General features: G+C 38.3%; 1 protein-coding gene across 10 annotated transcripts in view; it reads right to left on the reverse strand.

The window, feature by feature from the left end:
- ERC1 (ELKS/RAB6-interacting/CAST family member 1) overlaps positions 1 to 15,463 on the reverse strand; it is a 305,118-nt gene that overhangs the window by 19,089 nt on the left and 270,566 nt on the right. For 6 of the 10 annotated variants that reach the window (XM_063318622.1, XM_063318614.1, XM_063318604.1 and 3 more), the window contains one exon: positions 14,087 to 14,188. In XM_063318622.1, coding sequence (XP_063174692.1) covers positions 14,087 to 14,188 — 102 coding nt within the window. Of the gene's footprint in view, positions 1 to 12,418; positions 12,486 to 14,086; positions 14,189 to 15,463 lie in introns of all 10 variants that reach the window. The other 4 variants (XM_063318654.1, XM_063318645.1, XM_063318647.1 and 1 more) reach the window with 1 other exon arrangement.

Consider the following 15,463-nt stretch of genomic DNA (forward strand, 5'->3'; position numbering starts at 1 on the left):
CACAGAGGGTAGAGTGATGGAATATCACATCTTAAAAAACCACTGTTTTATAAAAATGTGAAAATTAAGTAGTCAGTGTCTAATAACTAGCTGCTCAGTCAATGTAGTAGCTGCCTTGTATTCTTTTCAGATACCGCAGTCTATTGAATAACAACAGATGTGCAGATTTCAGTCTGAAAGGAATCCGACTTGCCAACCTTCCCGGCTGTTCTTTGTGAGCAGAAAGCAAGCAGAGCTATCTAGCAAGTAACGATGGAAGATTTTCATACAACAGTCGAACTTGATTGCTCAGGGACAAGTCCCCTTTCCAAGCACATTCCTCCCGTACCCTTCCCCCTTACCTCGAGCTGGAAACAGGCCAAATGAGGCGTGTGAAAGTTCTTAACTAGCAGCCCTCCCAAAGCTGTTCGCAGAGCAATCATTCCTCTCACTTGGGATCCATTAAACCCTGCCAGTCAAGTAGGAAATGCCCTTATATCTGCGTTCCTGCCATATCTAATTTGAACTAGCCACTTAGCAAGAGGCACTGTGCTTCCCACACAGCAGAGCTGCCACTGCCTTATCTCAAGAGGGTGTAAGAGCATTTGCTAAGTGGAAAGGCAGAGCAGGGCTGGATTCATAAACCACATCGCGTTCTCATGATCAGCTCAGAGCTGTAGAGCTTTCGAGGAAAACAACCGGGAAACAGACCAAACCTGGGAATATCTTCTAAAGCGACCCTGATTCATTAATTGCCCTGATAGGTTTAGGCCATCCTCATCAATGCATGGAATGAAGTCTGCTTAGTGTACCTTCAAGTTCAGAATATTGTTAATGGCCAGCTAAGTTTGACACCGTGTTTCACTAAAAAAGGCAATCACTACAACTCTGAAGCAGAAACACGAAATGCCTGACAAATCTCTGTTACAAACCCAAACCACCTCTACCAACTGATAAAGACATTTTGAAACATATTCCAAAACAAATTCAACTTGGAAACAATGTCTTCAGGTTTTTAGAGATTTTGCAGATTTTTTTTTTTTTTTAATCTTTGAGCGTGATGCTTTAGAATGAAATAATACTGCTTCTTCAGTGGTAGTCCTGCTATTGCTGTACAATGGTCAGCTGAAATATGAGTAACTGTATTTAAAAGTTTTTTATGATAAGAGTTTGCATTTAAATATGTATATATGATGAGAAAAGGCGTTTGTAACTGAATGTGGTTGGAGAGACCTATCTAAATGTTTGGTCACTTTTACTGTGAAAGATGAATACACCTCCCATACAGAGACTGTGGTGTCTAAAAGTTTGTCTCAGCAGTGTCTAATGTAAATACGCAAAAACACGTAGGTGGCTACATGAAAAAGAAAACCAGTGAATGGCTGGTACAAGTGCAGCAGTGTCGATCTGAGACAAATGCGACATTGACTACCCATAGACATCTGTGGAATAAAGTATGGTTTTAATCAATGTTTAATAGGACTCATTCACCACAACCAACAGCTTTAAATTATGGGTTCTCCAGGCAGAAGGACTAATGACCTGGTCACCTTTCTCCCTGCTAACATTCCTTTCTTCTCCGAAGGAAGCAACCACTTTTCTTTTGCAGAAACAAGTAATTAACTTCACTTAGTTAATTTCAGAGAATACCTTCTAAATTGCTACTTAGCAATAAGTCTGCAGCTCCCATTTTGAAGAGAGTCGTATATGCACCCCTAAAAAGCTTGTCTGTTTTTCCACCTACATCAGTTGATCTTGTGAAAGTGATCTCCTTACACAACTTGCCTTACTTATCAGAACCATGCATCAACACGCATGTTGATCGTGGATCAACAGCAGTAATCATTTTCTTACAGATACTTGCCTATGATTCCTCTGAGCAAGCAAAAAAAAAGGAGAAAACAGCATCTTCTTGGCACAGCAATACCCATGCAAAGTGCTATACGTACACTTGGCACTCCCCTATTAGCTTGACCACCCTACTTGCACATACGCTGCCTGTATATATTCTCTGATTCTATAATTCACTACAGAATGCTAAAAAGCAGAGTAATGCATATAAGTGGTCTTCATTTTGCAATAAAATAATTCTGTAGATTTTTCTCAACTTACCCATAAATCTTTAAGTATTTGAGAAAAATCCCTGGAAGAACAGCTATATCAAGAAGAAAATAAAACAGATTTGACAAGTAATCTCGGGGTCAAAGTAAATAACATGAGGTCAAAATTTCACTGTTTTTGTATCAAAAGTGTTTCAAAGAAGTGTAGACGGAATGAATGTGAAAGATCCAAGGAATTAACTAATTTCAGAAATGCTCTAGCTTGCTAGCCTGGTCTATGGACCTTGAGTGTTCTTTGTAGATCCTGCAAAAAAAATAAGGAATTCTGAAAAAAACCCCAACCAAAACCACAAAACGTCACCAAAGACCCCCTCGAAACTTCTGACTGGACATAACAAATATCCTTGGAAAAGAAGTTAAACGGAGGTAGCCCTTTATCTCCTAACAATCACATTTTTCATGTGAGCGTGGGAAATTATTTTCAAACTTTGTTACATACAGATGCAACTATGCTACACAATAAAACCTACTGCCCAAACTACCATTACACAGGAGAAGAAGGGCTCAAAGTCTGGGTAAATACATATGTTTGTTAAAAAGAAATGGTTCCAAGGAGGACCTGACAAATCTAACAAAAGATGGAGTGGATCATAGTGGGTCCTCTGATGCCTCCCTGTACCTGTGTCTTATTATAGATATTACCAGACAAGAAAATTTTGCTTATATAGCAAAATACCTTATATTGGGAGATATGGAAATAAACTAAGATATTGAATGATACAGTCTGGAAGCATTTGCATGGCAAATTGAATTATGCCTTCTTGCTCAGACCATTTGTGTTTGTTTGGCAACAAACACAAGGGTTCAACTACAATCATCTTGTAACCATTGAATGCAATGGAGTTTTATGAGGCATGAATTTGGCTCAGAAAGTGCAAAGCTTTCCCAAATTCAGAACAATTTATCACTGATGTCTTCCCTTCATTATTTTAAATGGAAACAGAAGAAAGTTCTCAAAAAGACACAGCCTGACCTCAGTTCAGTTCAGCTCAGTTCACTGCTGCAGAGAGATACTTGGTTTCTTTAGAAGACCACAAGACAAAAGCTCAGGGACAGGCTCAGTTTTCTTTAGATTTGTTTTAAAGACAAAAATGGATTTAAATCTAACCTTCATCATTTTCTCCTCATAAAACAAAACAAAACAACATGCGTGAGGAGCTGAAAGAGATTCCGGCTATTTTGACAGAGCTGTCTTACTCAGTTCATTTCTGACAGAATCAATTAGGAAATCATTTTTATATAGCAAATTCTTTTTGAAATTTTTATACACCATGAACAAATCCCATGGATTAATGGTTTCCAGAGTTCACCCTCTTCACCTTGGGAAAAATCCAGACCAGAAGAAAAGAACAGAGAAAACACAAAACAGGGAAAGTAGTTTTGTCATTAGATCCCTCTGTTTAAACAAAATCTTTTCCCCATAATGTAGGTGAAGCAAAGAATTGCAGTGGGTTGGTAGGATTCCTAAAGCACTCAAAATGAGCGAGTAGTTAAAAAATATTTTTATACATAACAAATCCAGAAGTGCTTTTTCATGAGACTGGCAACTTTTGCTTACATGGGCTGTGGAGCAAAAGCTTGTGGGGAACCGTGTGCGGAATAGCAAGGACTACTGTACATCAGAACTAAAATACACTGGGGGGACTGTGAGAATCTTGCAGCTGGACCATGGGGGAATACAAACGTTCAGAAATGAGGTACGTCGGCACAGCTGAAGGGGGTGTCTACATACAGCTTGAATTTTACCTGTTTTGTCAATCCCTTACTTTCAAAAGCAAGAGCATTCACCCAAACCTCACCCATAAATATAACTAGTTGCACCGTGCACACATTGCATCTCTCTCTTCTGTAACAGCCCATATGCCTCTTTCCTAGCCGAGGCAAAGAAATCTGTGGCTTAACTGCAAGATGAGATCAGAACATACAAATTGGAATGTAGTTTTAGTTGTCTAAGTTTTCCTTTGGCTTTAAGATTTATTGGGAATCCAGAAACCCAGCAGTTTAGTTCTGGAGCAAAACAGGATGGGGAAAGTAGGGTGAGATCTACAGAAAACCTAAAGTCTTCCACTTCAATATATTAAAATCTCCTTCACTTGAGAATTTCATTCCTGTGCATTGTGTTACTTATTAGGTTAAAATTTTGAATAATAAATTAAATTATAGAAAGCTGTGAAACTGGGTAGTCATGATATTGACAATTAGGATATCATCAAGAAAAAAAAGTATCCCCACAGCAAGTGAAAATCATTTAACAACTGTTTGCAGCTTGTACGTGACACTATGGATTGAAACATCATCCTCCTGATCAAACTTCTGTAGATGTAATTAGGCAAGTTTTAACTTCACAGAATCCATTAGATTTTATGCTGGGTCCTTCTCTACAAGAACACAGAAGTTTGAGAATAAGAACAACCTGCTTATATTTTTAATCCAGTCAATCTTTCTAGCACTTGTTATCAATATAACAGTGAACAAGAAAGCACACGCATTCCTATCTGTACTGTATTTTGTCTATCGCTTCTTCCTATTACAAGGGATAAAAGGAAACAGTGGCTAATATGCTGTTGTTTGAAGGCAGAACATTACAGCACATACACTGGGAGAGCGTGTCCATGGGAATGCTTACGTATCAGTGACTGCATTCTTTCGTCTCCCTGCTGTCTGTTCCATTGCTAATGGAAAACAGAAGGTACTTCCTAAGTAGTGTACCAGCGAACACAATCAGTGCTTTTCCTGTTCAGATGAACTATAACCTCCCTGTCTGCAGGTGACAGTAATCTTTGTCTCGTCCTTCTCTAACACTGGGTCTTCACTCTGCTGTTCCACCTCTCTGCCGGCTACACGACTTTCAAAGCAAAGACACATGAAGCCACCAAACGTCTGGTTTATCCGTCTATAGGAATTCTTCTTAGAGTGTTTGTTCTACATTCAAACGCAAAAAAAAATAATAATAAATACACCTATTTATACAGATATATATAGTAATTCTTACCTGTATGTTGCATTAAACAATCGGATGTAGTTGGACTTCCCGTGGTAAGCCTAATATGAGTTGGAACTGTAAATCTTGACATCTCCATCAGCAATTATGAACTTTACCAGCCAGGAAAATATAGCGTCTAGACTGGCTACTTGCCCTTATCAGTTTTTATTTTAGTCGTATTTCTCTTGAGCTTATTTTCATAGTTATTATGTTGGAAAACAGGTTTGGGCTTGATTCTTTCTCTAGTATTGTTCATTTCCTCACTCCTTCAGTTTCTTTCCTCCTAAGCGACAACTAAAAGGTGCTGGCAGTGACACCCTCAGCCTGGCTGCAGCTGTTCCTCTTCTGTCTCTATCCTCTCTACGAGTGCCAGGCCTCAGCTCCCCTCTCCTTTATGTCACCAACAGCATATTCACAGTTTGCAGAAGCTTCTGGTCTTGCATGATTGCATTCTGGGGTGTGGACAAGTGCCATAAGAAATCTAAATGGCAGAGTAATTGGGAGATAGTACAGACTATCACACAAGCTGTAAGCAACAACCCTCCCGGAACTGGCCAGGAACAAAAATGTTTGAGTCCAGAATTCCTACTTGCTACAAAGACCAAGCCACTAGTAAAAGATCATATTCAGCTGCAAATCAAAAAAGAAAATAAGACACAGACCTGGAATAATCTCATTTGGTAGAAATGAATGATGGCCTTTTTGTAATTGTTTCGCTGAAAAGCACAAATCTCTACAAAAAGAAACCAGCCATCTGTTTTGAATGTTTTAGAATATAAGTATCTACTTGTGTCCTTCTTTGATCTGTAAGAATAATAGGAAGACAGTGATACAATCCAGTTACACCTCTGTTGTGAGTGCTTAATTCATCCCAGAGCTGCAGATTACAAAATTCCATCTGGAAATCTTAGTCTTATCATTCTGGGATCAGAAAGAAGATGAACAGTGTATGAAGATCAGTTCTTTTGTGCTCACAGAGGTAACATTCTTGGATAGAGAATATATTCTTCAGACATAAAATAGTTATTAAGACAGCAAAATAACAAAAATCTTTAAAAAAACAAGCTAGCAAAAGAACTGTTCCCAGCAACAGGGAAAGGACCGGGAGCAGAAGTTGACATAATTTCAAGGGCAGCATTCTTCTTCAGGCTGGCTGATCCCAGTCTAACAGTACTTACTGGGTATAAGATTACATGCCAGTATGGTTACAGAACAAGAGAGAAGGTAGAAAGGTGCAGTTTCCAAATTGCAATGGTAGAAGATTAATCATAAGAGAAAATATTAAGCATTACTTAAGTTGTTCACTCCACCATAACAGGATTGTTACACTAAAGTGAGAAGGTCACTAGAAAAGGCTTTCTTATTCAGAGTTACTGCAGCCAAAGGAGGAAAGGTTATTCTCTGAAAAAAGGCAAAGCTTGAAAAGGCTTGAAAAGAAGAGATAATTGTATGATAGCTAAACCAGGATTTTGAATTGTACTTCCTCAGAACAATAATTGTCAGTCCATGAACTCATTGTGCCCCCTTGCCTGAACTTGATGGCACCGTTGTCGTTCAGTTTCATAATTAATGCTGCTGCCCACATAAGCAAGGCTCCAGAAAAGCAGGGATGGAAAGCAGGTCCTGTGATTAACCGGGACACTGTATTCAAAGTGCTGCCCTCATAACGATTAATTAGTTACATCACCTTATTAGAGTAGATCACATTAGGGTTCCTACTAAAGGGTTACCCATCCAGAAAGTGGGAGTGAGGAGCCCTGGCTGTCACTGGTATGACAAAACAAATCTGGCATCTTATCTCTCAGTCAGGCCAAGTGATGATGTTTAAGTAAAGTTAAGATTATTTCATGTAGCTGCCTTCAAATTTTGCACAGGGTATGTCTCTAAGGCAAGCATAAGACACATTCTTTCACTGTGTTTTTACGTATATGAATGAAGAACTGTAATGTTATTATACACTACACAATTAGCTTGTAGATTTTTAGAGAGAAGAAATGACCCTCAGAGGACAAAAGATGACAATGAAGAAGAAGAGGCAGTGGTCTAAAGAGCTTTGTTCAGCATGCTGGAATGGCAGTTCCTTGAAATGTTTAACATATGGGTTATTTTCCCCTTTTTGGGAAGGAACAGGATCTTGGAAGGAAAAATAAGAAGTATGAATCAATTGAGTCAAATACAAATCTAACATAATTTTGGGAACAAATTCAAAATGAGGTATTAGAATCACCATCATATCACTGTAACAACACTATTTTAGAATATTGTGTAATGATATTACACTAGCACATATATAGCACTTTTCCCAAGCAGAACTTCCATTTCACAAAAGCTTCATCTCATTTTACAATTACAGAATTTGAGACAGGGAGAAAAGAGAACAAGTGAGTGATTGGAGATGATGCCAAGAAAGAATTTATCTTCTGAATCGTGGTCTAGTACTGTGTCCAGTAAATTACATTGTAATATGAGTCAGGCACGAAAGCTTGGTGGTTTTGACCATTCTGCATGATCTAATAGTTAAAAAGATCATATTGAAAATAAATTTATTTAAAAGCCTTATGAGGTCACAGCGTAATAAATGACAATGCTGAGAACCTAGAAGAAGTGTGACAGTAGGATGAGCAGCTTTCCACATGCTGCAAGCATAAAATGTGTCTCATGGAGAGAAAGATCACATTTATGCAGTGAACGAATGCCTGTGTAATCATTTGAAAATGGAACTCACCATGAATAAGGTATTTACTTTGCTAAAAGAAATCAGTATATTAATCCAAGCACCAAATAATGTAGAAAAAAATAATCAATATTCTTCTCAAAATTCCCAAGGTATAGACGCTTTTAGTTCTGTAGTGATCTCAATGAAAAGTTCATGGGGTTTGACAGCTGTGGCAAAAGTTAACGTAAGTCCTGAGATGGCCTGCCCTCAATGTCACTGTTTCTCCCCCTCTTACCCTACCGCCATAGTAGTCACAGTTCTTCAGACTGTTCGGTGCCTGTCACCTACTTCTGCCATGTTCCTCTAAAGCTGTTTGAATAGCTATGTATGCTGGCTGACACTCGTTGTGCGTTTCCTTTCAGCTGTAAAATGGAATAATAAATATTCCCCCCCCCAACAAAAAGGAAATTGTGATTGCTCATCCTGGGCATTCCCACGGGTGAGACAAAACTGCTCTGCAGATACAAGTCAGAAACACACGGTTTTCAACCTTGAGCATTCAGTTGGTTTTTGCATACGTCTACTAGTATCAACTTCTCTGTGAGCTTTAACTGTTTCTATTGTTCTCACTGTAATCCTTTTTAATACCTTTGTACTAATAAAAGTAATACAGAAATGTCATTCAAGCTCCATTACCTTTTAATAATCACAAATGGCTATTTAAACTGAGACTGTTTTTGGAAACAATATATTCATTAAAGATGTCCTTTAGAATATTATAAGCTCTTGATTAAAAACAATCGTTAAAAAATTCAAACTGAATTCATTAAACATTCTCCATATTGATGACTTCCCCTCTACTTCAGTTCTTAGGTATAGATGACTCATCTACAGAAAAACTCTTGGTAAAGTCAAATTAAAACATTAAAATGTAGCCTTTGGTACACGATGCATACTTGTAATCTGTTGACGTTGCAAATTATAATTTATACTGGTTTTGACAAGGCATCTATGAATTTTACTTGAACTGACTGTTTTTCTGTTCTTAAAAGCGATTCATATATTGTCCTGTTCTGATGTACCCCCTCTGTCCACCACAGACATCACACCTCTGAAATCTTAAGAGATGTGTTAAATCATGCTAGTGTCTTCAGCAGTCAACTCACAATACTTACTGCTTCTGTGCTAAAATTTGTCAGACTCAAGCATTAAAGAAAAATGTCACAAATAAGAGGCTATTTGTCTTGCAATATTTTTATGGTAATAGGAACTTGCTAATATTTTCATCGTCTTGAAAGATCCCCATTTTTATGCACTCCAGTTCAATGCTAACTCTTTGACCATTGCACTGTTACTCTACTAAGCATGAAATTAATTTTCAGATTTTGTTCCTGGAATTCAAGCACAGCAAAACCAAATGTTTTGCTCTTTAGCAGTCAGCTCCGTGACTTCAGGACTTGCTGGCAACTGTTAACAGAAAATGCTTCCACGGGATGAGTTCAAAAAGCTTGTATAGTGACAGCGTCTACTAGGTTCCAACTCCTACTGCAATCCAGAGCTATGGAAGATGGGAAGAAAAATGCTCTGCAACACCATGCATACTTAAAAATGCACATACAGTATGTATAAATGAAATACCAGGATAAATCTCAGTTCTGAGAGTTTCAGTTTTGCTTTTCCTCTGTGCTTGCCCTTAGCACTTCTATTCTGTCCTTGCTTTCCCCTGCGTCCTTTAATGGGATTGCCTTTCACGCTTCCAACAGATTTTTGTGATCCTATGCCCACTCCACCCATTCAACAGAAGCAGTCCTCCTCCTTTCCGATGGCCAGAGGTGACACAAGCCGTTTTCTGAGCCACACCCCCACTTTCTCGCATTGTAGGTAGCATGGCTGTGCTTCACAAGAGAACTAGATGAATTGAGCAGATTGGGAAGTTTATGTACGGAAGCTTTGCTGCCTCTTTCCTCCATATAGCCCATACATGGTACGTATTTACAAGAAGATACCCAGGCATATCCACATATACTTTTGTATGTATTAGATATCATAAAGCGTAAATTCATATTATTTTTTATAAAAGTGAATAATAAGTAATTAATCCATTGGCCAGACCATTTTAGCCCTTGAGAAAGACAAAGGGGCATCCTCACGAGAAAGCACATTGGAATATGTTTAGATGTAGAGAGGGATAGAGCTCCATCTTGGGAACAAAAGGATTCATAAGAAATTCAGACAGCAAGGGAACGAGTCTAGAGAAAAAGGCTAGGAAAGACTACTTCAGGATGAAATATGGTATTTACATTGAACTGTAAACTGAAATGTAAACTATCATTCTCTGAAACTACACGAAGGGCGTATATGTTTAGGAACAGTGCTCCATTTCAGGGGAGCTGGTAATGCTGTCATGTACAAAACTGGCATAATGAAATATTAAATTCAGTCAGTTCCAGAAAGCTGCAGGAGAAAAGCCTTGAACCCCTAAATATAAGAATAAAATGATGTAGTTTGCTATTGTACATATTTTGATGGTCTCTATTCTATCTTCAGTATTGACCAGAGGTGATTACAACCTCAGACCCAAAGGAACTGTAAAAACAAAATAATTGCCAAGTCCTATACAATCAGTCACTTCTTTATCATTGCAATACATACCTTTAATTTAATACATGCGTGTTAGGTACTCCGATAAGGACGTTGGTTTTTTTTAATGTACATGGACAATCATGGTAAAAACATGTACTTTGTTGGGAATAACTGGCTTGGGAGGCATCAATCACCTTTATACTTTCCCTGTTGATGTATGCAAGACAATCTTCAGGCTGACACGTTTCTCAGATGAGACGCTTGTAAGGCAAGGATGCTGGCTGCCTCATTATTTTGACTAGGATATTCTGTAACATGCTTTCCTGAGAAAAATGCCTCAAGTGGAAAGTGGAGAGATGTGCTGTATTTAATGTGAACTGCCCATTAATTGAGTAAACTAAGAGAAACCATACCCTTAGCACAGTTGCATTCATAAATATATCAGCAGATGGGAGAGGAAAAGAGAAAGATCTTTCTGTCAGTGTTTTCTACACAACCTCCATGTTTGCTCTAGAACAAAAATGAGAATTATTCCTACCTTCATAGTGAGCGTCGTCATCCTTTTAATCATTTACTTACCTGATCTTCTCTGTTTAATTGCTGGGCATCAGCAGATCTTTACAAGCATTATCTCTAAAACTTTTAACATCATATACTAACGCACAACCATTGCAAGAGCAGTGATTCAAAAAGAATGTGAAATCAACAGCGAGTGTAAATTAATGAAGCACTTTATCAATTTTTCCACTAAAGAGATTTTCTCAGTTCAAACCCCAAGGCACGAAATTCAAGTTTGACACTGCCACAGTTGGATTAAATTTTTCAGATGGTTGACTTGAAAAGAGAGATGTGATCTATAAAGCCAGACAGACATGTAGGTCTGCAGTTAATTGAGCAAGCGTGACGAGATGAGAGCTTATTTTTTCATGAAGCTTATTTTTTCATGAATGCTTTATAAATCTAATATAAAGCAATAATTTTCAGAAATGCAAGGGTCCAAAATTTCCACAGAAATTTTCAGAAGAGTTTTCTTTCAAATAATTGATATGGAAAAATCAAAATCTGAGAAAAACTGCAAAGAAGCTTATGTTTCTTAAAAGGATAAGTGAAGAAAAAGTTTCATATGCATTTTTAAAATATTGTCATGGCATCTCAATCCTTTAAAATACTTAAAGTACTTCAAATGAATTTATTCTGCTTTAAAAATGATACTATGTGCATAAATGAATCCTATGTACTGTAGCCAAATAATTGATATTTGACTTTTGTAGCTCTATATCAAGGCTTCTGGTCAGTAAAGGATGTTTTCTTCTTTGCTAGAGAACAGGCGTGAGGAGAAGGGCTCTGTCCTGTGTACTGCCCTCTCTTCTGGAAATGGGTGTTGTTGTGGAGACTATTTGACAGCAGAAAAGGGAAAATTGTGGATGCAGACACAGAGAAACAAAATGTACTTTAAATGACAAATAGCTACCAATTTCTCCCCCATTGTTTTGAGAGAATGAGGGAGATGGAAGGGAGAGGGGAAGGCTAAGGGGATATTCCTCTTTGCCTTCACATTTACAGAAAATTTATATTCCTAGTCCGTATCAAGAATCATCTACTCTGAGCCGGTAAGTATCTGTGACTAGTTAGGTCAGCATGCATGGCAGCAATTTTGGCAGCAGATCTTAACATGCTTAAAATCTTCAGGAGGAACATTATCTCTGAGCAAATTCTTTGCTAACCAGAATCGAAAAAGCATACATAGATTTGGCTACAGTGCTTTGAAAAAGAATCCAACTGAAAACATTTCCTCCATGAAGTCAATGATAAATGATATGAGAGACATTTCCTGTTCTCTCGTACACATGAAGAGTTTGCTTTGCATAGAAACTCAATTACATGCCCTGGAAAGTTCTCCCCACAACATCATGAAACAATGACTTGATGACTAGGAGAAAATCACAAACTACACATAAACACACGAGAAACACACCCATGCAGGGACTACGCAAGCAACAGGGAAGGAGCACAATCAGGTTTCACAAAGCACATGGGAGCAAGATGCAAGAGTGACTGTCGGAAACTTTTCTATTGGCAAGAAAAGTTGATTCTCACCGTTCTGAACAAAATGGCTGAACTAAGAGCATCTGACTGGTTATGCCCAAATACCCTCCTCCTCATCCTAGTGGTGCAGAGGCGGCAATGGGGAGAAAGCCCAAGAGCAGCATGGGAATGAAACAAAGAGTTGGTTAGTATTTAAAGCACATATGTAAGTACAAATAGTAGCACAAAGTGTCTAATTCCTTACGCAATATTCTGAGCCACCCTGAGTTACAGCTTTTTTTGCTCTCTTGTAGGCTTTGTCAGCTTTTAAAATGCGTCTCAGCAAAGGGAAAGTGCAATCAGACCCTCCTCCCGCCCCCATCTCCCTATTGCCCTCCCTTGTGAAGTCTTTGTAAGAATTTCCTTAAACGTTTAAATTTTATCTTTTCTTTCCATTTTATCTTTTCATTTCTTCTGTGAATGCTATGCTGTATTCATTTGCAAGCATGTACTACAGTTACACTCTGGAAATAGCTTCACTTCACTATAGACTCACAGTGCAGAAACAGCAGATACTCCAACATTTTCTCCATCTTAAGATCAGGAAAGCTATCTAATTTACAGTATTTGCACTCTCCCAAAGTAGGTAAGACCCACATTTTGCAAAAACATTGCAGAAAATGCAAGCCAGTCAATTTACAGTTCTTTATTTATCATCTAGGAAGGGTATTAAAACAAGATGCAAAAGGAGGTTGTTCTGAAAATATGAAATTTTCAGCTTTATATATACCCCTCATTGTCTTCTGATACAGACATGAAAAGAGATTTTTAAAGATCTGCTTTTGCAAGGTGGATACTTAATTGTTTTTTGCCATTTTCCTCTTGTACCTTACTCATAATTTGTGCATATCACTAGATTGGTGCTTAAACGTCTAGATTGAGATGCCTTCCTTCAAATCTCAACAATTTCTAGATGAGCCAGAGGGCAAAGAGGAGCGCCAAACATTCCTTCACTTTGTCAAGGCAGTGATTAATGATCGCTAATATTTTAATTAAACTGGAATGGATGAGATTACAACATGGGATATGCAATTATGTTGGCATTTTCTGTGCTACCCAAGGGATAGGTAATCTCTCTGATAGTTATCAAGCACACGGCTGTGCTTTGTAAATGACAGGAGGCTCCTCACTGCCTTGGAGATGGTAAATTGATTTTCCTTCAGTTCACGGCCCATTGAGTTTGCGAGGGAGCAGTCTGTGCTCATTTGGCACAGAGGCCGGGATTTCCTCATGGGAAATGAAGGGAACTGCTCATATGCAATCCATAGATCAGAAAGCTGATCCTGGAGCATGATTTCCTGCTACTGAAGACAAGAAACAGTCCTGGACATTTCACACACTCAGGCAGTAAACCTGAGTTACTAAAGCCTGAATATGCCAGACAGGTCTCCAGTCTTGCATTTTAAGATAGTAATGTTTCTTTCTTCCCTCTCATTGTCTGCCCTGTCTTCTCCACCCACTTAATAACAGCTCGGTACCGGGAACTGTTTGTTCACATTTCAGGAGTTTTCAAGGAAGCCGACAAAACAGCAACATCCATTTCTGGTTTATAACTGCAGTCTGGAATGCTATTTTTGTTCCAAGGTACTGCAAGCATGTCAGGAAAAATGACATATGACTCAAAATAATCAGCCCCCATAGTAAAGACTACTTTAAAACCGAAAAAGAGAGACACAATACCTGGTCAGGGGAGGGCTTGTGGTTGGTTTGGTTGGAATGGGATGAGGATTTCAGGTGGTCATCCTCATAGTTGTCAGCCATCAGCTTCATACGGTTCTGAGTCTGGTAAAAAAAAAAAAAAAAGAAGAACCTCAGTCTACCTTCTAATGTGATCATAAGGATTAAAGGAAATAGGGTACTTACGCTATCCTCTATATCCAAAATCCATACATGGAAATAAATAAGACACATGCATAGAGCATTAGTAGGTATTATTGTAGAGAACTGGTAAAAACTGGGAGACACATTCCAACTACTTCACTTTGAGGCTAAGTTAGTTTTGCAATTGAGTGGCTCATCTGACTTGTATCTACTCAACCTTGTGCTGTACATGTGTGTACAAAGAAACTAATTTCTTTTTAGAGAACCTTGGGATTAAGGTTCAAACAATAATTTGGAGAACTATTCAATGAAGACATCACTTAGATGTGCCTAAGTCAGTTAAAAAAAAAAAACAAACAGAAAACAAACAAGTAATCAGTTTTAAAAATAAGAGTAAACAAGCTGAAAATAGGAATGCTGAACATAGCTTATTACTTAAGAAGTCCACCCAGTTTCAGTATGCAAATCAGTTTTCAATTGATATACCAAAGAGCAGGAAAATCCTGAGGCTGGTCAGAAAAATGTGAATTATAGAAAAGCCTTCCTGTAAGGAAATTAAAAAGTTAATAAATAAGTCTTTGGGAAGAAAAGGTGACATAATAAAGGTGTATAAAATTACGAACTCCATACAGTCAAGCAAAGAATTAACAAAATATGAAACAAGTTTATTAGCTTGTTCGTAGCTTTTCTTCCACTTCTAGGAAATTTCAAGATCCAGAGGATATATAATTTTTTAGAACACAAAATATAAAATAAATTGTGTAAGAATAAATGGGAAACCTTACCTTAACATAACCATTCTAGGTAAGCAATTGCAATGAACTGCAATGAACATAAAAATATCTTACATGAATATGTCTGCAAAGGACAGTGCCAGTGAGATAAAGCCCTTTTAAAGTACTCTCCTGAAATGAGGTCCCCAAGCACCTACAAACAGACATACACACACAAGGAAAGAAATCCACCTGGGCAAAATGTCCCACCCACCCAACAGGGCTCACAGGGACCATTCAGGCAGCAACGACATTCTTGGAGTAGCCTAGAGGGGACTGCGATAGAGAGCTGGGTCTAGGGTCTTGCAAAGCGAACTGCCGTCCCTGTGTCAGCTCCTTCGCCTCGAGTTGTTTGGGTGCCACTGTCACTGGGCGCTCGCACCTGGAGCAGACCCAAAATGGAGCGATGGCATTTCTCCTCCCAGCTCATAAGGTAGACAAAGCCCCATTTTGAGCTTTGTGA

This window comes from Chroicocephalus ridibundus, chromosome 1 (genome assembly GCF_963924245.1).
Source record: "Chroicocephalus ridibundus chromosome 1, bChrRid1.1, whole genome shotgun sequence".
NCBI lineage: Eukaryota > Metazoa > Chordata > Aves > Charadriiformes > Laridae > Chroicocephalus > Chroicocephalus ridibundus.